The sequence below is a fragment of the Poromitra crassiceps genome (assembly GCF_964638095.1).
Source record: "Poromitra crassiceps genome assembly, chromosome: 7".
Classification (NCBI taxonomy): Eukaryota; Metazoa; Chordata; class Actinopteri; order Beryciformes; family Melamphaidae; genus Poromitra; species Poromitra crassiceps.
In genome coordinates, this window is record NC_139628.1 from 50,077,553 (window position 1) to 50,101,630 (window position 24,078).

Here is a 24,078-nt window from a genome sequence, read left to right on the forward strand (position 1 = left end):
TTTTGTTTTTTGTTCATGTTTCATACAATTGGCCAAGTTAGTAGTTAGTTTATGGGCATAGGAATTCTGCCAGATGACAGGCACTAGGCGCCATTTTCTACTTCATTTGGAAGAAAAAATTATCCTGAAATGAAGATTTGATTGACAGCTGCCATGTCGTGATATGATTGGTTGAAATGGGGTAGAAATTTGATAGTAGGCTACTAGGTGACGTTAGCAAACTGTAGATTAGTGTTATCAATGAACTGAAATGAAATGAACTTTTGATGTGGAAAAAGTGTGAAAAACTAAAGAAATTAGATTTGGATTTTTTTTAGGTGCACTGCATACCCAGGTATTTGAACTAAAAGAAAAGAAAAGTCATTTTTGGGTTCAGCTCGACTTTAACTTATGAGTTTGTGCCAAACAAACGTTCATATCTCAAAAGCTATAGGCTACATGACATTGCTTATATTTTGACATTCTGAGTGAGAGCAGAAGTAGCTCAAGAGTCTGACTGATGTATTTATGCATGTGTTAAAGTTGTGTGAACTGCCGCATAAAAAAAAAGAAAGTAAACAACATAGCCGGGGCTAGAGTGAGACATTCAAGGAAGCTCCATATGGTCCTATTTCCGTTTCCCCCCGGAAACGCGGTTTGTTTACCAAAATGCTGCTTCGCTAGTCTTGCAGTGCCAGCCGAAGATATCTACCTCCGTCGCTGGAAGCTTGATGACATCGACAGTGGGTCTGATTACGTGAGACTACTGCTTCGCTAACAAGCGAAACTGCTGTCTGTCTCTGACCCATTGACATATATATTCTGACCACACGCGCACGCGCGCGCGCGCAGTAGATGCAGGATAGCCAAGCGAATGTGACTGGGTGAACAACGTTTGACGCTAGGCCAATCAGAGACAGAGAAGAGCGGGTCATGCCTTCCAGAGCAATCTAGTATGGCTCTAGTACTCTCTTACTAGATTGCTCTGGGTCTGCTTGGCATGGGTCTGAGCTGGGCTGTGATTAGTCGTCTGGGAAGGGCGGGGACCTCAGCATGGCACGGGATTGGTCGGTTTCGGCCGTCTGTCCGTTGCTGTGCTGTGGACTGAGAAACTTGTCAGACCGACAGGCAGCAACTCGCGCACGGAGATACACACACACTCGGACTGTCACGAGCGGCACACACGCGCATACACGCTCAGCAGGTCTCTCTGTCACGCTTGGGCGGGGTTTCGGGCTGTTTGGTAGCTAATTTTTTTCCATGCCAACATGCTACTTCCTGCTTCACTGCATGTTAGCCTGAGGCGGCTAGCTAGCTGCACAAGCTAACTGCTCACTTCTTACGTTTGTGTTTTTCTCTTCTAGAGAGTCCGCGAGGGAAAGAGCAGAGGGGCGGCGCCGCATTATTCATGAGCAGACCCGTGTAGATTGGTGGGTCAGACACAAGGGGGCGGTGACTATGTAAATTAGGAAGGCGTCTTGTCTGCAGCAAGGGGGGGGGAGTTTAGACACAGACACGTCTATTTATGTCTAACACACACACGCACACACACACACACACACACACACACAGGCTGAGGTAGAGCGAGTGTGTGAGGAGGTGACAGGCTAGAACGCACACACACACACTGCAGCAGAGTGGGGTCGTGACAGGAAGTGGATATCGGTAAGTACACTCTGTAGGCCGAGTACACAAAGATGGCGGTTTAGAGTGATGATGTCATCGATGAAGTCATTCTGCAGTTTGGGATACCTGATGACATCATGACCGGAGCCCGCCATCTTTATGCATGTATTCTGTCATAAGTGCATACCCTGTTGTAAACATTACTACAAGTGCTACTGTCACTGCTGCCAGCTGTTATAAGTGGCCGTGGGCCAATATTATCACTCAATATTGGTCTACCACAATATCGTATCGGAGCATGTTGTCCGCTATATATATATATATATATATATATATCTATGAATATAGATATATATATGTCTGTGTATGTCTGTCCGGAAGTGCTTCTTTGTTGTTGTGATGCCACGGTGATTTGTCCTATACCAAGTCCCCATTAAACAAAAAATCAACCAAGCTCATGCCAATGGATTTTCTGATTGCTAGATAGACTTATTAAACAAAAGAAAATGCATATAGTCGAATATTTGCGTGGACATGTCCGGTGGAGGCCGCGCATTTTCTTCTCTGATTTTTCCGCATCACATCTTGCCTCCCCTGAAGTTGGTTTGCGCCCCCCAGGGGAGGCAGGCACGCCTCACACTTCGAAAACCGCTGGCCTAGATAAACTTGGGTTAGTGTCTCGCTGCCAAAGTCTATAACTCCCCCCTACCTGTCAGTCAAAGTAACCCGTCCTCTCTTCACAGATCAATGCCATTGGCTGCCGAGCCGGAAGTCCCTCCCACAGGAAGAAGATGATTAAAATGTCATTGGACAAAGAAACAATCCTCCCTCGTGATAGGACGTTGCAGGAAGTGCCTATCAAAGTAAGCCCCGGCTTCCAGGCAAGCGTTAGCCTATCAGAGGAGCCCAAACTTGCCAAGACATGCCCACTTCGACCCAAAAATGGCTTCCAGCCGCCCAGTCAAGCCCCGCCCCCTCCCGCCCAGCGACTCGCCAAGCGCCGCTACTCCATGGGCGTCGGCTTCAAGGGATTGGCCAAGCGTCGTCGCCGTGCCAACAGCGACAGCCAATCAGAACCCGTCCAGCCGAGTCACTTCCTGAATGGCGGCAACATCTTCGACCCGCTGAACCTCAACTCCCTATTGGACGAGGATGTCAACAGGTACACACACACACACACATACTAAGGGGGCGCCATATCGTATCGCTATTGATATATCATTACAATTCATATTCATACTGTCAAAAATTTATATCGTGATATCGTGATAATGGCAATATTCTGATGTAATGACTAGAGCCTAGAGAGGCTATTTACTGTATATACTGGATTTACTGTCTATAATACATCGGACGTCAGAACATTATTTTGCCTGAGGTCATCACCTGTTTTTAGCAACATCTTATATATTTTTTTAAACTTTGAGCACAAAATGAGGTTATTTGTAAAAAAAAAAAAAAAGTGTGGCTATTAAACAGAGCAGTCATGACTCAGCTTAAAAATAACAAAATTCACTGGATGGGGGCTTTAATAGCACATACAATATGGGCAGGAGGCACCAGAGGCCGGGGAGAGCGGCAGGGAATTGGCTGGTGAAGGGAAACATTGCGGTCCATAGACTGTAACTTTATGCTGCGTTCCGGAGGCTTAGGAGCTAACGAACATGCAAACGTTAGCTGTTTAGAGGCTAGCGTTAGCTATGTAACGTTGCAGACAGTGTGGTTAAATAAGGTGTAATGATCGGTAGGGGTGCAGGAAGAAAACATGCGGCTGCAGATCACCACAGTAAGTTAGTGGTTTTTGATAAGTTGTGGTGTTTGGAAATCTCTGGGCTTCTCCTGCCGTTGGTGTCAGCAGAAGTCTATTCCTGCTTCACATTCAGTCCACTTCTCTGCAAAGATGTGGATTCTTTAATTGAACTAAAGGTTTAACATTAGAAGACCTGAAGCTGATATATTGATCTTTACGAGAGACACTAAAGTAAAGTATTTTACATGACCAATTCATCTTGTTCATGAATCCACAGAAAGGTAATGGAGAAGCTTCCAATAATGCTGGTAGGTCTGAATATCACTGACATGTTATCGACCGAATTACCTCAATACTATCGAGTATCGATTCACCAAATTTCAATACCTACGAGCGCATCTCGTTTCCCCCCCCCCCGAGTTGTCCTTGAATCCAGTGTACGCGCGCGAGATTACAAAATAATGTTCTAAATAAATAACAATGTTGAAATTGAGAAGTTTGGACTTATTTTTTACAACTGAAATTATATATAATATATATTTTTATTACAGAGAGTAAAGTATCGTTCAGGAACCAGTATCAAAGTCAAGATACCGGTAGCGGTATCGATCAATTTTTTTTGAACGATACCCAGCCCTAGGCTTTTATGCTTTCATGTGTCACTTTGAATAGGCATTCAGATTAAACCAAAATAGTTAATCATTCATATTCACTCATTGGAATTGCAATCCAATGTGCTCTCTTTCTCTCTCTCTCTCTCTCTCTCTCTCTCTGTCTCTCTCTCTCACACACACACGCACGCACACACGCAGACACACACACACACACACACACACACACACACACACACACACACACACACACACACACACACACACACACACACGCACACTTACTTTTGCCTGTTTTTCTTTTTTAAGTGCCCTAAACTGAAGTCCCCCTTAGATTACTTTTTAGCAATGAGAATAATTCTAGGGTGTATGAAATGTGCTATACAAATAAACTGCAAATCCACATTGTAAAGTTGATATTAAAAAAAATAATAATAATAATAATAATCTTCCCGGGGAGGCATGGCGCCAATTGGTTTGTATCTTTGTCTGGTTATCAGTTTCTATAAGCACACGTACAAATTGAACACTAATCGTCCTCTCGTCCTCAGGGCGACCAATCAGGAGACTCCTGTGTGTTCTCCCCTGCCTGTGAGGGGCAGAGCCCCCGTGGAGATCCTGGTCCCTCGTGACATCACCGACCCCCTCAACCTACAGGGAGGGGGGGAGGGGGGCCTGCTGTCCCCTCTCAAAACCAGCAGGAGGCGCCATCGCACCACACACACACACAGGAACAGACACGGAGCAGGAGGAGCAGAGAGGGAGGTGCATCCAGCAAGACTGTTCTCCAACAGAGCCACACTCACAGGTACACAGTAGGGCAGGGGTCCCCAATTACTTTTCACCAAGGGCCACATTTTGCTGAGGGCTGGGGGCCGAAAGGCATTTTAATTTTGGGGGGGGGGGGGGGGGGGGGCGGGGGGCATTTGAAGCCAGATTTAGAGGAATAAATAATTTTAAATTAACAGTTGTGATGTCGTTATTCAGTCTTAACCACCAATATTTGATCCTTTTCTCACTTCAATAGCCAAAATGTTTTTCTTTAAATAAGCCAGAAAATTAGTGGGTTAAACGGTTTATGGTAGCTGCCGTAAACCGTTTAGCTCTGCCTAGCAACAGACCCTAAACAAGAAGAACGGCTTTCCTCGCTACTCCCAGGGGCTTTCTGTTTCTACTCTCTCGAACATCTCTCATTATATTCTAACAGTTTGTTTGGAAGTAATTTTGTGGTTATGCTGCCGTAAACCGTTTCGTTTCACTTCCGCGTCTTTCCGTCCCGCAGAGAGACTCTATAAACAACGAGAGAACTCGCCGATTCACTCGGCTTTGGTCTCATCTGCTGTTATAGGTAAGATCACTATTCAATTTAGACTGTTTCATAACAAGCGAGAATGTTGCTCGTAGTTGCTTTAAGGCTCTCGATGCGATTCTCTGTGGATGTGCGCATACTTAAAAAATAAAAATAAACAATAACAGCCGCCCTCGGACCATATTCCTCATCCCGAGCAGAACTTCCGCAGTTCCCTGAGCGTTTTGTCAGACGAGGAAATGGGAGCTCTCTGTGTGGAAAACATATAGGGAAGGTAAACACTGCCCATCTGCTTATATTAATGACATTATAATGATCCAAAGTGGGTTGATAATCGCTAAAGCCATCCTTTAACCATTTGTTATGCAGTACTGCTGCAGACCAGAGGGGGCAGCATTCCTGTTAATAAACCAGCAATAACTAGTAGTTACCTGTTTTGCAGTACCGCTGCAGGTCAGAGGGGGCAGCGTTCCTGTTAATAAACCAGTAATAACTAGTAGTTAACTCTTTGTTGTGCAGTACCGCCGCAGACCAGAGGGGGCAGCCTTCCAGTGTCTCCTCTGCCTTGTGAACTCAACACGGCCATCACCTGTCGAGATGATGTGGCCCCGCCCCCCATCTTACCCCGGAGACACACCCACCCGCTGCCCGGCCACGCCCACAAAGCTCGTAACCAAGGCGACGGTCGCCAGCGGAGACGCCGCCGCACCACCTCGATGAGGTCCTCAGAAGCCACCGCAAACACCCACATCCCTGCTGCTGTGACGCAGCCAACCAGGTTCCAGACACCGCTAGTGGGAGGGGCTAGGCCCAGCAGGTGAGTTTGACTGGGGGTTCCACCTGTCAATCAGGGCTGGGGCCAATCAGATACATTTTTCTAATCCAGTTTCTAATTCAGTCCTTCTAATATTGCCCAGGTCCCTTTATTTAGCTGAGCTGTAGAGGGTAGCAGGCCTTTATACGATGTGAGTGTGTCCTGGTGGCTCACTTGGTAGCACACGTACCACGGAGGCTCGGCCCTTCGAGCGGGCGACGCGGGTTCGCATCCGACCCGAGGTCCTTTGCCGCATGTCATCCCCTCTCTCTCTTCCCACTCTCCCCCCCCCCCCCCAAAAAAAGAAAAAGAAATAAGTGGACGATGTGAGAAATATGGTCAAATAACCTCTCTGCTGCCCCCTGCAGGTGTGGCAGCATGCAGCCCGGCTCCTCCAGCACACCAACGGTGAAGACGAAGGACAGACAGCGCTACCAGCACGGCAACCACAGCCGTTACTATGGCTACCAGGGTTACTATGGCGACACCAGGGGGGCGGGGCGGGTGGGCGGGGCAGACGACCCCCGGCTCCGGCTGCTCAAAGCCGATTGGTTCAGAGACAAGGTGGTGCTGGACATTGGCTGCGGTGCGGGTCACGTGACGCTGCACCTTGCCAGGCGCTTCGGCCCCTCCCACGTCCTGGGAGTGGACCGAGACGAGCGATTGGTCCACGCCGCCCGGCAGAACGTCAGGCACTTCCTGTCACATGACTTGGTGGTGGAGGAGAGGAGGAGAGGGAAACAACAGAGGAGGAGGAGGAGAAAGAGAGGAGAGAAGACCGAGGACAAGATGGAGGTGACGGAGAAGCAGGAGGTGAACTTTTTTAACAACACATCATAGTATACGCGTTTTCTGAATCGTTCACCTATTATCCTGAGTCGCTCATATCCGCTCTGACACACTTTCTGGTCTTTTGTGGGGCTTTTCATTTCAGCGAATGCCAGCTAGTGTTGTGGAATGACTTCAGACATGTCTAACAATCTACACGTCAAATTTCATACTGATGTCCAAATAGTTTAGGAAAGTGACTTTGATGAGAGAAAGATGTGCGACGTTTGACTAATCGATTGCTAATGCCTTAAGTCAGGAGTTTTCAACCTTTTTCAGCCCAAGCAATCGAGAAAACAGAGCAGATTTAAAATAAAATAAAGTTGTGTTGCATTTTAAGTGTGGCCTATAATATTTACAGTTGTTACTCCGTTAGTTTGGCCACTTTGCTGCGGTAGTGCTGCAGTACTGCCACAACGGTAAAAGTGGTAATAACAAAATGGTGGTCTTTTTATTTAAATGTTTTCTTTATTCTTTACTAAAGCCCCCCCCCCCCCCCCCCCCCCCCCCCCCCCCCCAAGCACAGCAGCACCTTGGAAATGTGGCAGTAAGGCGGCGTTCACACCCAATGCGCTAAAATTGAGCTCCCAGAGCCTTTCTGCAATTCATTCTCTACGTAAGGACACCTTTCACCACGGTGTGACAACACAGTCATGAAGGGGGCTAGCTAGCGGTCCTGAAGCGTCCCCGAAGGGGCCTTTCCCTCTGCTCTAATAATAATATGCACGGACAGACATTTCTGACTCTTCCCACTTTCAAGTTGTGTCAACTAGCACAGAGCAGATCGAGCTGGGCAGGAATTGACGATCGAGGGACAAAATACTCATTCAGTAATGTTCAGGTTATCGTAGCAGGGACCACCATGGTCCCTCCTGATTCTGAATATAGCTGAATCACTTGGTTTGACCAAGTTAACAGTATTTTTTAGAAGGATTTTATGAAGCATCAATGGAAAAATGAATGGCGAATTTCACTCCCTAGGCCAATGCAATGTTTTAGATATTGAAATGTACTGTATATTTTTTTGCATTATTTACGTGTGATTTCCATCAGGAGGTAACAGAGGAGAAACGGGAAATGACGGAGGAGAAACAGGGCGTGACGGAGGAGACACAGGAAGCGATGCAGGAGAAGCAGGAAATGACAGAAGAGAAGCAGGAGGTGACGGAGGAGAAGCAGGAAGGGACGGAGGGGAAGCAGGAAATGACGGAAGAGAAGCAGGAGGTGACGGAGGAGAAGCAGGAAGGGACGGAGGGGAAGCAGGAAGTGACGGAGGAGAAGCAGGGAGGGATGGAGGAGGAACAGGATGTGATGGAGACACAGGAAGTGACAGAGGAGGTGCAGAAGGCTCTGTCCAGGCTTCTCTCTTTCCCGCTCTCCTTCAGAGTCAGTCGTGGGCCGCTCTCTGCTCCTCCCCTTCTTCCCCCCAGCCCAGGATTCCCCAACAACATCTCCTTCATCCAGGTGAGAACAGGCAGACACAGGGCCACGGACTGACTTGCTAAGGGGAGTCATAGTATTTATTGACCTCATGATACGTATCACGCTACATGGGTCACGATGCCATTGTATCACAATACTGTACATTACAAATAATACATATTGTGGTGTATTGCAATACTCGACACAATTTTTTGTTTTTTTTTGTTTTGTTTTTTACTTCTTCTTTTTTTGGAAATGTTTGACAAATTTCAGTATAGTGTACATGAACATTTCCTTTTTTATACATTTATAACAAACACCCCTACCACCCACATGAACCCATGGGACACTCAACCTAGAGCAAGAATAAAAGTAAAAAAATATATATATATACAGTATATATATATATACTGTATGAGGTTACATTTAGCTGCATTCGATGGTACTGTGCATAAAATACATACCGTACATATACCCATGTTGTACAAGTCTGCCCGAAGCAGGTGCATGTGGAAACATAAATATACATACAATAGGCACATGATGTGGTATGTAAAAAGGAGAAAATACAAAATAAATAGAAAGATAAAAGAAAAGAAAAGAAAAAAGACAGAGCCCAGACTCTTGACATCTTATAGTATAGCCTATATTGTGGTCAATGAGGTCGACACAAACCAAAAAAGAAAGATTGCTAAGGGACCGTTCGTTATTTAGAAAGGGGGTCACTGGAGGAATTTGGTGTGCTCTGAAATAAAAAGCTGTGCCCCTTCCCTGATCAAAATATATTTTTCCTTGACCCTCCCGATTTGAAAATTATAATTAACCCTCCCCAAACAATATTGTGGCAAGTTTGCGTGGAAGAATGCAGACTGACACAGATATCTTACTTTTAACCTAACATTTCCAGAAACTCCGGCCAGAGGTGATCAAACACACTAACAGTCTCAGTCGTGGTGGCTACATTGATAGTAAAACTAAACATATCCTGGCCACACAAACATTGCCATAATACCACATAATGCAATCAAAACATATGCACAACATCACTAAACCACGTTTTTAACTGTACAGTAAGAAGCTTCCCACAAGAACATGAACTCCCATAATCCTTTGCGCTTCTTAAGAGCAGAACTGTCACCAATCAGAGCGACCGCCTCCTCTGGTCGCTACATAATGCTATTTTCGCTTGTGAAACAATCTTCAGTCTGTGTATATCAATATTTGTGTTTAAATAGCAGTGAATGACTGATGGAAAAAAGTTAGCCGGTTCTATGTGGCGGACTCTCCACTCTCTGTCCCCCCTCTCTTTCTCTCTCTCACTCCCTCAGCAGACAGGCACAAAGCCACACATGTAAAATCTCCCAGCATCCATTGAGGTACATTTCGATAACAAATAGCATCCAAATTAGCCTAAATAGATAGAAAGGTAGATAGAAATAATGTTAACACAACATGCAATTGTCGAACATTTCAATATTGGACAAAATAAAATCTCGAAATCAAAACACAACCCTATGTGAAACATATATGTCATCCTGGTGGTATAAATATCCCTTGTAGACTTTACGTAATTTAGGAGATGAGTGAGCCGTAACTCGGTTCTACTGTGACTTCCTAGACTTATCTGGCGTAACGATAGAGCCCATATATATTTTGTGATGCCATGTCTGTTTGTTTGCTCGACTTTTCGTGCTGGAAATGTAGCCTACTTCCATATTGTGGCACCTAGAGACCACAGCCACAGGCTCCAACGCCGTTAAGGCACACACACCAAGAAGCAGCTTAATATTAAAATAGGAATCTTTATTATCGACAAAAATATATATATATGTTTTAATTAAAACAGCTCATAGCATCACAGCACAGGTTGGTTGACACTTGTTACATATCACCACGTCATGATAGCACGCAGCAACAATAATTACGTGTAAGGGCTCCCGCAGGATGGTGGTCTTACACTAAGTTATACAATCAAATCAAACTATTAGTATCACAATGAGTCAGCCACTCGCGCTCCCGAAAGAAAGCAGCAACAGCACACCAGCCTGTCGCAGCCTCGCTGATATGAACGTATAGGTTACCCCAGCAGTGCGTACAAGACCCCAGCCCTCCGTCGAGGCAAACAGAGCCCACTGATTGGCCAGATACTGTACACGCCTACTGTCTGGATAGGCCAAGCACAAAGATCGACAGATCAGACCGCCAAAGAGAAACAATGCACCGGGACATACCAAACAGTTTGGACAGGAGGGGTGTAAATGAAGCAACTCAGTAGTTGTTGAAGTCCGAAAAGCAAACATTACACACAAACAAAAAGTTTATATATTTTTATCTAATAAAAATTGTATACCCCTCCCCTGGACTCAAATTAAAGAGAATGTACCCTCCCTCAAACTAAATTCAAAACAAGATTACCCTCCCCTATTTTCCTCCAGTGGCCCCTTCCCTAAATAACGAACGGTCCCTAAGGAGTATCGGGCAACGTTTGAAGTTGATCTAAATACACCAAAACTGGATCCCAGATTGAGAAGAACTTGTCTCTAGACCCCCTGAGTGAGTATTTTATTTTCTCCAGCTGTATGAACTGCATCAGATCACTCAACCACACAGACACTTTAGGTGGATTTTTTGATTTCCAATGTAACAGTATTCTTCTGCGTGCAAGCAGTGTCATAAAACCAATTATGTTTTTATGTCCTGTACTTAATGTAGAATATTCTCCCACTGCGATGCCAAATATGGCTGCTGCGGCATTGGGTTGGGAATCAATATTCAGTGCATCTGATAGAGTTTTAAAAATCATAGGCCAATAAGTTATCAGAGATGGGCATGACCAAAACATATGGGTCAAGTCGGCAGGGGTGTTATGGCATCTGTCACAGCTCGGGTCTAAATTGGGATACATTTTAGCCAGTCTAGCTTTAGAAAAATGAGCTATTTTTAATAGAGCTGAAGATACAACTTGCTGTGTACCACCCAGGTAGTGTAATAATATGTACCGTACATCACATTATACTGGATAACTCAGTGGACAAATTTAGTCAAAACTATTTAAAATTCAAAATGGTATTCGCACAATTGCACACTGTGTTAATGAACACAAGTATTCTTATTGTGTCACTGAACACACGGCTGTGCAAAAAAATCAATCCAGCGATATATTGTGATATTTTCCCCGAAATATCGATACAGTATTGTGGGGAAAAAATATCACAATATATTGCCGTAGCGATTTTATTGCACAGCCCTAATTATTTACCGCAGTGGTTCTCAAACCTTTTTGGCTTCACTACCCTTTCCCTGATTTCTGAATCCAAGTACCACCTTTACCCGACTACAACATTTTGCTTAGGGAACAGCAACAGAAAACTATAGCCTATGATGCAATGAATAGCCCACCTTTAAATGATATAATGTTACAAAATAAGAAATGGAGTGAAAGAGTTGCAATTAGTGCCTCCCGAGTAGGGCTACACATTTACCCGAAGATTAATCGTGATCAAAATGTTTCGCTTCCCACAATCATGAAAACAAGAAAATTGAAAATCATGATAAAATTGAGATAAAAACGTCCTGCATTCTGTTTAGCAATGTTGCTTTTGTTTTGTTTAGTTTAGTTTAGTTTTGTGTTGTGTTGTAAACCCAGTGCATCCCTTTCCCACACAGTGGTACTGTCAACCAAGCTGTATGAACTCTGCTTCTTCTCAGTCAGTTGAATTTGAGCGTTTTTCAAAATTTCAAAGGGTCTGAGTTAGGCTCAGAAGGGGGGAGAAGTTACTCTTTAATGTTGTTCTCTTTTTAGTTTAAATGTAAAAAAAAAAAAAAAAAGAAAAAGTTCAAGCACCGTTTAGGCATTGGTATTGTTTTAGAAGTATCATTTTAGCACCGGTACCCATTACCTAGTCTCGACGCCAGACCCATGAGAGTTCTTACGCTGATACACTACGTTACTGCATGCTGCAGAGCTCTCTCTGGGTCTGATACACTACGTTACTGCATGCTGCAGATCTCTCTCTGGGTCTGATACACTACGTTACTGCATGCTGCAGAGCTCTCTCTGGGTCTGATACACTACGTTACTGCATGCTGCAGATCTCTCTCTGGGTCTGATACACTATGTTACTGCATGCTGCAGAGCTCTCTCTGGGTCTGATACACTACGTTACTGCATGCTGCAGAGCTCTCTCTGGGTCTGATACACTATGTTACTGCATGCTGCAGAGCTCTCTCTGGGTCTGATACACTATGTTACTGCATGCTGCAGAGCTCTCTCTGGGTCTGATACACTACGTTACTGCATGCTGCAGATCTCTCTCTGGGTCTGATACACTATGTTACTGCATGCTGCAGAGCTCTCTCTGGGTCTGATACACTACGTTACTGCATGCTGCAGAGCTCTCTCTGTGGTCTGATACACTACGTTACTGCATGCTGCAGAGCTCTCTCTGGGTCTGATACACTATGTTACTGCATGCTGCAGAGCTCTCTCTGGGTCTGATACACTATGTTACTGCATGCTGCAGAGCTCTCTCTGGGTCTGATACACTACGTTACTGCATGCTGCAGATCTCTCTCTGGGTCTGATACTCTATGTTACTGCATGCTGCAGAGCTCTCTCTGGGTCTGATACACTACGTTACTGCATGCTGCAGAGCTCTCTCTGGGTCTGAAACACTACGTTACTGCATGCTGCAGATCTCTCTCTGGGTCTGATACACTATGTTACTGCATGCTGCAGATCTCTCTCTGGGTCTGATACACTACAGCCCTTTTCCCACATGCGCTTTGTACCGCAAAATGACCGGAATGTGGTCTAATGCCTGCATGTGAGAAAGGCGCCATGCCGGTATAAGCGCGACCCCGTCGTCCCCGACATTTCACCACTTTCGACCTAGTCAGAAGAGCGGTATGCTTTTAAGGGGACGCAAGTGGAAACGGTTCCAGTCATTTTCCGCGACAGCGGTCCTTCAATCATGGGCGAGAAGTAGCCTACACACGTTGCTTAATGTTCCAGCGGGCATAATCTAATCATTCGCGCACATTAAAGCAAACTGGCGAAATGATCTTGTGATAGCCTAATAAGAGCAGTAGCCTATGTCAGCTTGCTGATTTCCGAAGGCAACCCCGGACACATCAAACGAAGCCAGTCTGCTTTCTCTACATACATACAAGCGTTGAGCAGCTTGCAAGCCTTTCTCGCTGTGTCTGTCTGTGGCTGCTGCTCTCGAGCAGAGAGGGGAGGGGGAAATCGGCTGTGTTGATTATGCTGGCGGCTTGACGCTGCACGAGTGTGATTTATTGTGTGACAACTGACAAGCGAACTTATTTCGAGTTTTGCCGACCCCCCAAATAAGCTCCCCCCTCCCCCCGCCCCCACAACATACAGGCAAATTCGCTGATAGATTCCCACATGCGCGAGCCGAAGTGTGAAGGGAAATGTCCGATATTGACTTACAGGTAATTTTCCGGTACGCATGTGGGAAAACGGCTTACGTTACTGCATGCTGCAGATCTCTCTCTGGGTCTGATACACTACGTTACTGCATGCTGCAGAGCTCTCTCTGGGTCTGATACACTACGTTACTGCATGCTGCAGAGCTCTCTCTGGGTCTGATACACTACGTTACTGCATGCTGCAGATCTCTCTCTGGGTCTGATACACTACGTTACTGCATGCTGCAGATCTCTCTCTGGGTCTGATACACTACGTTACTGCATGCTGCAGAGCTCTCTCTGGGTCTGATACACTACGTTACTGCATGCTGCAGGGCTCTCTCTGGGTCTGATACACTACGTTACTGCATGCTGCAGGGCTCTCTCTGGGTCTGATACACTACGTTACTGCATGCTGCAGAGCTCTCTCTGGGTCTGATACACTACGTTACTGCATGCTGCAGAGCTCTCTCTGGGTCTGGGACGCTTCCCCCCCAGCCGGCTGGTAATGGGAGGGAACCGTTCACTTGGCCAGTCATATGCCAGGGATGGATACAGTCCTGCCCAATCAGTAACGACTTTGTGATCAGACAACACGGGAGTAACCTCGCGTCACCAGGCTCTCTCTCTCGGGACTCGGGAGAGAGCCTGGCTGTTATTACTTGAGGTTTATGTTCTCCGGTCTAAGACCCGCCCCTTCTTCCGGTGGCTGTTCAGCTTTGTGTGCCTAGAGAGAGAGAGAGCCTGGTGACGCGAGGTTAGAGCGGAATTGTTTCTTGGAGCACAGCTGCACGTTGATTGGTTCGTTCCTTTTGTTCCGCCGGGGGACGAGCCGGAGATCAAAATAACTAGACTTTTCAGCCCAGACTACACGGGAGGCGCAGGCCATTTTTCGACCCACTCTTTCATTGGTGCTACGACCTGTCACTCAATCAATTTCGCCCCCCTAGACGCGCCCACCAAACCCCAGCAGTGGCTGTGAAGTGGTACAGACTCATTTATGTAGTATGCGGAGCGCAGCGATTCAACGTAATATTTGAGTTTGGGGAGAGACTACCCATTACCCATCCCTGCTCCTCTGTCCTGCCCCCAGGGCGACTACGTGTGTGAGCAGGAGCCTTGGCCTGGGCAGGGCCAATATGATGTCATCATGTGTCTGGGCATGACCAAGTGGGTGCAGCTCCAATCAGGAGATGGGGGCGTGGCCAGGCTGTTCAGACGAGCCTATCAGAGCTTGTCGCCAGCCGGAATCTTCATCCTGGAGCCTCAGCCCTGGAGCAGCTACAGCCACAGCAAGAGAGCCACGGTAACACACATGTGTGCACACACACACTTACACGCAGGCTAAAATTTTCCCAGGATTTTCACAAAAAAAAATTCCATTCAAATTCTGTGACTTTAACTTGAATTTCCCTGTAGTCCGGCATAGGGCTGTGCCGGTATGGTTTTTTCACCGCCCCGGACACCATGGCCAGTTTTACCACGGTTTCGCGTGGTAAAACTTTTACTTTTTTACGAGAGATCGATTTGCCCAGGTCAACTGCTGACCTACAGGTGCATACGAGCAAAGACACGCATAGAAGCGGCTGCACCACTTAAAAAAGTATCAGCCAGCGCGTATGCCTCAGCACTAGCATTGTGATGATGACATCACTGATGATGTCACAATGTCTATGACATCATCAGTGACATCCATAGAGACAGTCCGCATGTCTGGGAACGCCCACAAAATGTTAAACGGCTGGCACACGAGTGGGGTAAAACCGCCGATATATCTCATGGGCTGACTCACCAAAAGACGGTGCTGCGGCTCTAAACTACATGTTTGGGGGTTCTAGAGCAGAACACAAGATGTCTGCTCAGATGTGCGTTTACTGCGGTGGTTAAATCCCCAATCGTGTCTGCCTGGGCTGGGCTATCAGCTAAATTCTAACTTTGCTGAATGGATAGAACGGGGGAATTTACCCCACCCTGACCCCGCCCCCAGGCTAACCCAGCATCTATTGTGGGCATTCCTAGAGCCTGTATGGGCGTTCCCAGACATGCGGACTGTCTCTATTGACCAAAATCATCTTATGACTCCAAATTTCCAGAGAATTTCCTTCAAATTTTCTGTGAATTTAACTCCGTCGTTAGGAGGCAATTAGAGCAGAATCTCCTGACAGAGGGAGTGGTGTTCGTGGCGTTCATGATGGGATGTTGTGGTTTCCTAGGAGACAACGTATCGGAACTACAGAAGCCTGCGCCTCCGACCGGAGAAGTTCACCAGATACCTGACCGACGAGATCGGATTCACCTCCTACAGACTGCTCACACACGCAGGTACACACACATATTTTAACACATTGAGTGCCAGCCGTTTTTTCAGTCCTGTAGGTAAGTTGTGCCAGGTTTTTTTTTGAGGATTCTGGCTCATTTTACAAGAGCCGAGGATTCTTTTCTGTTAAGACTTCGTGAACACCAATCATCTAAAAAGAACTAATAGAATGTGTGCTTTCTCTGTCTAAAAGAGTTAGTTTGCAGAGTTAGTAGTTATGTAGATATTAGCCGTTGAGTACAGCATGGTTTCAGAGATTTTCAGAGAGTTTAGAGATAAATGGATTTTTAGAACCACCTTACGTGCCTGTGATTATGGGTGCCCTTGGGCAAGTCTGTATACTGTATTGTGTGTGTGTGTGTGTGTGTGTGTGTGTGTGTGTGTGTGTGTGTGTGTGTGTGTGTGTGTGTGTGTCTCCAAACTCCTCCCTCCGTCTGTGCTGCGGAGGGAGGAGGCTCCGCGGCCGCTCTCGGGCAGTCTGGACTGTAAAACTGGCTCGTTCGTTTCTTGAGGTGTCGGCTGAGAGCTTTGAAGAAGCTTTTGCGATTCTGGTCTTATTTATGCGCGAAGGTACTCGAGTGTGTGTGTGTGCGCGCGCGCGCGCGCGTGTGTGTGTGTGTGTGTGTGAAATCGAAAGAGTTTTCGCCCAGCTATTTCCTTGAAAATTAGACTGGCTTTGTCCAGCGGACCCGTGGCTGTGGCTTTCTCTCTGTCTGGAGAGAACTGTCGCCACTTAGTGGTCGGTAAAATAGATTATACACATTCTCTTCCTCCAATATTGATATAGAAGACGTAAAAGGGGTTGATTGATGTCCCACCGTCAAAAAAAAAAAATGTTTATGTAAGACGAGATATCTCGTCTTTGGCACTTAACGGTTGGATTATGTAAGACGAGATATCTCGTCCATGGCACTCAAGGTGTTAATATATTTATTTGTGTTCGCATTTAGACAAGAAATCCTTGAACACAAACAATAATAGATGCACAAACAATGGGAAATTTCAGAATAGACCTTGCCTTTTAGACACAAAATGGCTGCTGTGAAAGAGGTCTATTCCATGTAAAGCAATCATTGATTCAGGAAGGTAGATGTTATCGTTCTGAATGGATTTTCCCAGTGGGAGGAGCCTGTACAGTGTAACAGCAGGGGACCCAGGATAGAGCTCTGGAGTTCTCCACTGGAAACTAGGCTTGGGCGGATTTTCAATATCAAATATTGCGATATTTGTAAAAGAAATTGTAAAAAAAAGAAGAAAAAATAACAACAGTAATATTGTATATCGCGATATTTAGGTGGGACTACATCGCAATATAAAATGTTGGATATCGCCCAAGCCTACTATATACACACTTAGAACACGGCTCTCTCGAATACTCGATTCTGATTGGTCAATCAACAATATTCACTGGTCATTATTTCTCGACAACCGACCGCTGCTCTGCCACACCTGGATTAATCAGTTGGTAAGAGCATTTTGTCCGCAGACGCTACTAATTAGGCCAACCAGTTGCAGCTGTGGTGTCTTGTGTGCCAATTACGAATGAAACCGCTTTGTGTTGAAAACGCTATTAACACTTTGAGTGCCACGGCCCTTGAGCAAAAGGTTGCTTGCTGTGCCACATAGGCCGCAATGCATTTTAAAACAGTCATATAATTTTTTTAATAATTACTATGTAAACACTGAACACGCACAAATAACGATGAGACTCTCTTCTATCACCTGCAAAAAAAAGTTTATTGATCCCATTTTCCGTTCTTTAGTTATGAGCCGGAGAAGATAGCTTGATTGAAGCAAAAACATCCCTTTTTTTCTACGAGCTGAGATAATGAGCCTTTTGTGAAATTAAACATTTCAAGCACATCACTGACTCTGAAGCTAATTTTCTGATGTCTGGGTCTGTCTGGGTGAAGTGTATGCTGCTCTCATGGATGTAGGCTGCTCTGCGTGCTCCCCCCCCCCCCCCCCTCAACTGCACACGCCTCCTGGGTGTGTCTTATGTGTCTGGTGGCTCTCAGTCTCTGCTGAGTTTGCTGCGCACACACAGTGAATGGTGCGCGACATTCAGCTTTTTGGTTCCGCGTGTGTTTGTCACGGGCTGGCATGCTTCCAGTTCGGAATAATAAGGCTGATTATGTGAATGTGCTGTTGCAGCGTACATGGAGGTGCTCAGTTGTGACAGCGGATGCTGCTGCTGGGGGCACAGCTGGCGTGGATGCGATGCGATTTCCTCATTTTCCCCAGTGACTATTTCTGTGTGTTTGGCTCCTTTTTCTCTGATCAGGAGAGTGCTGTCGCCACCTAATGGGTTTGTAAAATAGGTTATCGACCTCCAATAGCTACTATATTGTTAGAGGCGACGTAAGAAGCTTAGATCGACACCCCCCCGTCAAAAAAAACAATTTGGAGTTATGACGCCATTTGGCGTCGCTGGCACTGTACGGTAAATTTCTAATGACGCCATATGGCGTCGCTGGCACTGAACGTGTTAAAAAATCTATTTGAATAATTATTTTTGTCAGATTATTGAATGATTTAGTTGTAGGCCGTGTTCTAAGCGGGATAATGTATACTGAGCCGGTGATTACTGGAAATAATGACCTTCAGGTGAATATTAAGCCCTCCGCTGCGCGTCGGGCTGAATCATTCACCTGTCGGTCATTATTTCCACAGTAATCACCGGCTCAGTATACATTATCCCTTACTGAAACTTCTATTGACATCTAAGGTGTGTGTGTGTGTGTGTGTGTGTGTGTGTGTGTGTGTGTGTGTGTGTGTGTCCAGGTCCAGCCATCCAGAGGCCAATCTACCTGTTCAACAAAAGCTCCGCCCCCAGGAAGTGAGGTCACCACGGCCGGATGTGACGTTGAGGCATCGCAGCCTGGCTTCCTGTTTCCACAGCAACGACCGTCTCTGACCTTCTTGGTGGACACACACACACACACACACACACACACACACACACACACACACACACACACACACACACACGTTGACAGAGACAGTGGGAACTTCAGGGTGTAACTTGGAGCCAACATGGCTGCTCATGAAGGACGGAGGCCTGTGAGCCAAAATGGCTTCCCATCGGCTCCAATATGTCTATCACAGGACAGATGTCTCACTCTGTCAGACTTTCTGTCACAGACTCAGAGCTCACAGCTGATTGCTTGAACAATTGAGTTGTTTTTAACGAGGCTATTCATCACAGAGAATAAACTGATAGGATCGAGTTCATTAAACACTTCCTGTTTCATGAGGTAAAGCAGGAAGTGAAGCTGATTGGTCAGTTTTCTTAATGGCAGTTTAACTGGGTTGAGTTCAGCCCTGTCAACACATAGCAAACATTATGTTCCAATGGAAGCGGCGGTGCTTTGAACACCCGGTTGTGTGACGCAAGCGTTGCAGCCGTCTGTTGGATCCACTGTGCACACTGCCTTTTTAAACAGTGGGGTTTATATACACGTCGCTGCCGATTGGGTAAAACTTCTGACACGCCCACCAAACAAGAGACAACATACATCAAAGCCTGTTGCAAACCATTAAACCCCGAAAACATAGCACACACTGCACAACGTTTACCAGCTTCAACACACCCCTGAACTGTATAGAGAGCCAAAGTCATGCCCTCTACCAGTTTAGGCATACAAACCAAGGGATTTCATGTGCCATTAATTTTTCCATAGACGTTTAGTAAAATGCTCATAAAAATAGTTTTACTTGGTCAAACCAAACGATTCAGCTTTAAAATCAGGAGAGGCCATAGAACATTTCAAAAGTAAAAAATAAAATAAAAAAGACGTTTTGTTCTTAAGTTTTGGTGCGAGTGAAATGTTCTATGGTCTCTCCTGATTCTAAATATAGCTGAATCGCTTGGTTTGACAAAGTAAAACTATTTTTGATAAGCATTTTACGAAATGTCTATGGAAAAATGAATGGCGGAAAGTCCTTTGCTTCGTATGCCTAACCTGGAAGAGGGCATGGCATTCTATTCTGCCCAGGAGGCAACATGGCCACCGAGCGGAGCCGGGACAGATCAGGGCTTTGTGGGTGATGGGCGTGTCCTCCTGACTCGCTGTGACCCCGTTCCTGGAATCTGATTGGACCAGAGGCAGGAAGTGACGAGTCTTCCAAAGATGTCCACTGAACTGTCGGACTCCTTTTTAAACTTTATTTCACCATTTTTGTTCCTTGGGGAAAATAAAAGCCACATGAATTTCTGCTTCCTGTTTGTGTTGTTTCTCCTTCCTGTTTGAACATTGAACCTGTGACATCATCATTTGAACCTATGACATAATTTGAACCTCAGTCTCACATTTTCTTCGCAAAACCACACAAAAAATCCACCTGATGGTTTTTTTATGAATACATTTCATATATCGTGGGGTGACAACCAGAGGGACATATGTGAGATTTTGGGTGAAAATGAGTTGGCACTTACGCCCTTTTGGCCCTGATGACTTCCAAATAAAATATAGATATACATAGATATGTATATATTATTATTATTATATATTATAATTATATATTATATATATATATTATATATATATCCCTCTGAGTGAGGGAGAGAGATTAAGACTCCATTACCCAGAGTTCGGTGCGTCTGTGGTAAATCCCTAAAGAGGTTTATGTGGGATCAGAGAGACAACATGCCGCTGAAGAGAGAAGGTGAGCCTCCAAACAACATTAACCCACACTATCAATATGCTGTGTGTATGTGTTGTCTACTATCTATTCCAGTGTTGTAGTTGAGTCCAACTCGATTCAGAGTCCTGGACACATTTTCAGGACTCGTGACTTGACTTGGGCTCAGACTCGAGCATTCATGCATTCGCGCTCGGAAGTTGGAGACGAGTACTCGGACTTGTTAATTGATAAAGACTTGTTTTGTTTTGGTAATAGTCCCTAATAATTTGCGATATTGATAGCTATATGAATACTGTCTGTGAATGACATTATTCAATTTGATACAAGGGAGAGTATCAGTGTGTGCAAGTGTGTTCCACCTACATGTGGATTCAGGCTCATGTTCAGTAACTCTGGACTCGGTCTCAGGTAATGGGGATTTGACTCTGACTCTTTGGTGACTGTCAGACTTGAACTTTAACACTGGGGACTCGAGATTTCACTTGAGACTGGAGATATAGTGACTTGACTACAGCACTGCTCTACTCAGAAGACTACTGCTATAGTCGATGTTCCGTTCAAAAAATATATAATTAGTATTCTTTCAATAAAAAACATAAATGCTGTTTTGGCTCCTACAACTGCATTGCCAGAACGCGATTCGTTTTTTGTCCTACATGTAGGTAGGCAAATAAATAAGTCTCCTCCTGTAAGGTTAATTATTGTTCCAATAAAGTGGATTCATTTCGAAAAGGAGCTGGATAAACCGTTTGTACGTCAAAGTGGGGTAGCGGAGTAATATATTAAAGTAACAAGTAACGTAACTCACTACTTTTGATACCAAGTAGTCTTGCTTGCCAGCCTCCCCTCACTTCCGTGAGAGGAGTTTGGCAGGGCTGGTCACCATTCTGGACCAGTGAGACTAGATACCAAGTAACAAGTAAGGTAATTGTATTAGCTTCTAAAGGAGTAATCAGTAATAATAAGTAACTAATTACACTTCCTCAGTAACTTGCCAACATTGCTCCTCATTAAAGCTGTGGTTCTGGGGACTTGGACATGCAACTTGGACCCGAGTCACACTTAAGTCGCGCACACACACACTGACTTGAGGCTTGACTTGATACTCATCCTCAAAGACTTGAAATTTTAGACTTGACTTGGAGTAGCAAAACATGACTTGTATCTCTGGTTCTCCTCAGTACAGTTACTTAAAAAGACTGGTAAAAGTAGAAGTTCTGATTCAACTTGTTTACTCAAGTAGACGTAAAAAAAAAGAAAAGAGTACAGGCTCTGAAATGTAATAATGTATAAAAGTAAACAGTATTTCTGTCTGTTTCTGTGCAAAGCTAACTGAACCTCATGTCATATTAATATAATATATAATATTGAAGACTATTAAACTTAAAAGATCCCCTCCAAACATGGTTTAAGATGCATAAAGACTATACTTTGATTAATAATTTGTGTGATGTGGTTTTTCCACTAAAAAGGTGCACATAATGTGTGAAAGCCGAGAGGGAGATGAGAGAGACAGACAAACATTACATCGTTTTTGTCTGTTGTGCATTAAAACTAGTAGGCTATAGCCTGTTTTGAAAATGTAAGGAGTAGAAACTACAGATATTTGTGTTAAAATGTAGGGACTAAAAGTAAAATGTCAGAAAAATATAATACTCAGTAAAGTACAGATACCTGAAAATCCTAAAATACTGTACAGTAACAAAGTATTTGTACTTAGTTACTTCCCATCTCTGCTCCTCAGACACGGAGCGCGCTCTGCAGGTCATGGAGGCCTGTCAGGCCGGAGCTGCTGATGGGGTCAAAGGTCGTGCAGAGAGACTGCTCACCATCTTCCAGAGTGACCTGTTCCAGGCTCTGCTCGGTAACACACACACGCGCGTGCGCGCGCACACACACAGTTGAAAAAAGTGATTTCATGGTCTAATACGAGGGATCAGCCGAGCAGCATTTTGGTAAACAAACTGCATCACTGGGTGGCAACGGCAATGGAACCCTATGGAGCCCAAGTGGCGAGAGGCTTGAGTGTCTGACTCTAGCCAGTTAACTCTGTTTACATTTTAAAAACTGCGACAGTTCACACAACTTTAACACGACATGCATATATTATACATCATACTCTTGAGCTACCTCTGCTCTCACTCAGAATGTCAAAATATAAGCGATGTCATGTATAGTTTTTGAGATACGAGATAACGTTTGTTTGGCACAACTCATACTATTAACTGACGCGGGGCATTTCTTTTAAGTTTCAGTTTCAGTTTAAATGTAATAGTCTTCAATGAAGGCATTTCTTTTTTTTTTCATTTTAATATTGTGATAAATATGCTATCGTGGACTTGTTATCGTGATATTATCGTATTGCGCATGTTTGGTATCGTTCTAGCCCAATAGGGTACCGCAGGAATGACGTATTTTTGTAGTCTTAAAGGAGTCATCAATTTTGCCTCGTTAATTTGCTCGGAATAAATGCAGATAGATCATCCTCCTGCAGTCTTGACCGGTACGGTGCTTTTAATCATGGTCAACACTGAAAAGCCGCACTCACACAGGTCTGTTGAGCTGAAGGAGGGGCTGAGCACTGCTGCGCCTCCCCTCAAGTTGTCTCGCGCCCCCTTGGTGCCTAAACTAAATGACTTCTTATGGAGTATGCGTCTTACTAGGCCTTCTGTATGAGTCATGGATTAGTGTGTGTGTGTGCGTGGGTGTGTGTATGTGCGTGCGTGTTTATGAAACAGAGAGAGCCATGCTATCACCAGGGACCCCCCCCCCCTCCCCATCCCCAATAATCTGGGATTAATGGAAACATTGCGGTGACATCACAAGCTCACAGCTCTGTGATTGGACATGATCTTTACCCCACATGCAATGGATTCTGGCTTTTGTCTGATAGAGAGATAGAGAGAGAGAGAAAGACATAGGAGAGAGATACACAGGCATAGAGAGACACAGGGAGAGATACAGAGAGAGAGAGACACAGAGATACAGAGAAAAAGAGGTACACAGATACACGGACGGATGAGCCCGTTTTTATTGTGACAAACACCACACACCGCATGCACACACGTGTCAGCGACGGCACACACACACACACACACACACACACACACACACACACACACACACACATGCTGAGTGGCTCCATGAAATCTAGTCTCTGCGTTTATCCCATCCAGGCATGCCCTTCCGCCAGGGGGCAGCCTCGAGCAGTGAGCATGCCCTTCCTCCAGGGGGCAGCCTGGAGCAGTGGGCATGCCCTTCATCCAGGGGGCAGCCTGGAGCAGTGGGCATGTCCTTCATCCAGGGGGCAGCCTGGAGCAGTGGGCATGTCCTTCCTCCAGG

The 24,078-nt window shown here is 45.3% G+C and overlaps 2 protein-coding genes across 2 annotated transcripts in view; both read left to right on the forward strand.

Annotated features, from left to right (window-relative positions):
* The first annotated feature begins 1,361 nt into the window (after window positions 1-1,361).
* LOC310780308 (7SK snRNA methylphosphate capping enzyme-like) lies at window positions 1,362-19,751 on the forward strand. Its single transcript, XM_083640883.1, has 10 exons — window positions 1,362-1,644; window positions 2,349-2,767; window positions 4,518-4,774; window positions 5,249-5,314; window positions 5,795-6,092; window positions 6,458-6,902; window positions 7,971-8,381; window positions 14,866-15,078; window positions 15,986-16,094; window positions 18,874-19,751. The coding sequence occupies exons 2-10, from the start codon at window positions 2,397-2,399 to the stop codon at window positions 18,930-18,932; spliced, it is 2,229 nt and encodes a 742-aa protein (XP_083497009.1). The 5' UTR covers window positions 1,362-1,644; window positions 2,349-2,396; the 3' UTR covers window positions 18,933-19,751.
* A 2,731-nt stretch (window positions 19,752-22,482) lies between these two features.
* The window catches only part of dlg4b (discs, large homolog 4b), a gene marked incomplete at its 3' end in the record, with an annotated part of 47,510 nt that continues 45,914 nt past the window's right edge, over window positions 22,483-24,078 (forward strand). Inside the window, exon 1 of the mRNA XM_083639812.1 lies at window positions 22,483-22,600. Coding sequence (XP_083495938.1) covers window positions 22,504-22,600 — 97 coding nt within the window. The 5' untranslated portion in view covers window positions 22,483-22,503. The remainder of the gene's footprint in view (window positions 22,601-24,078) is intronic.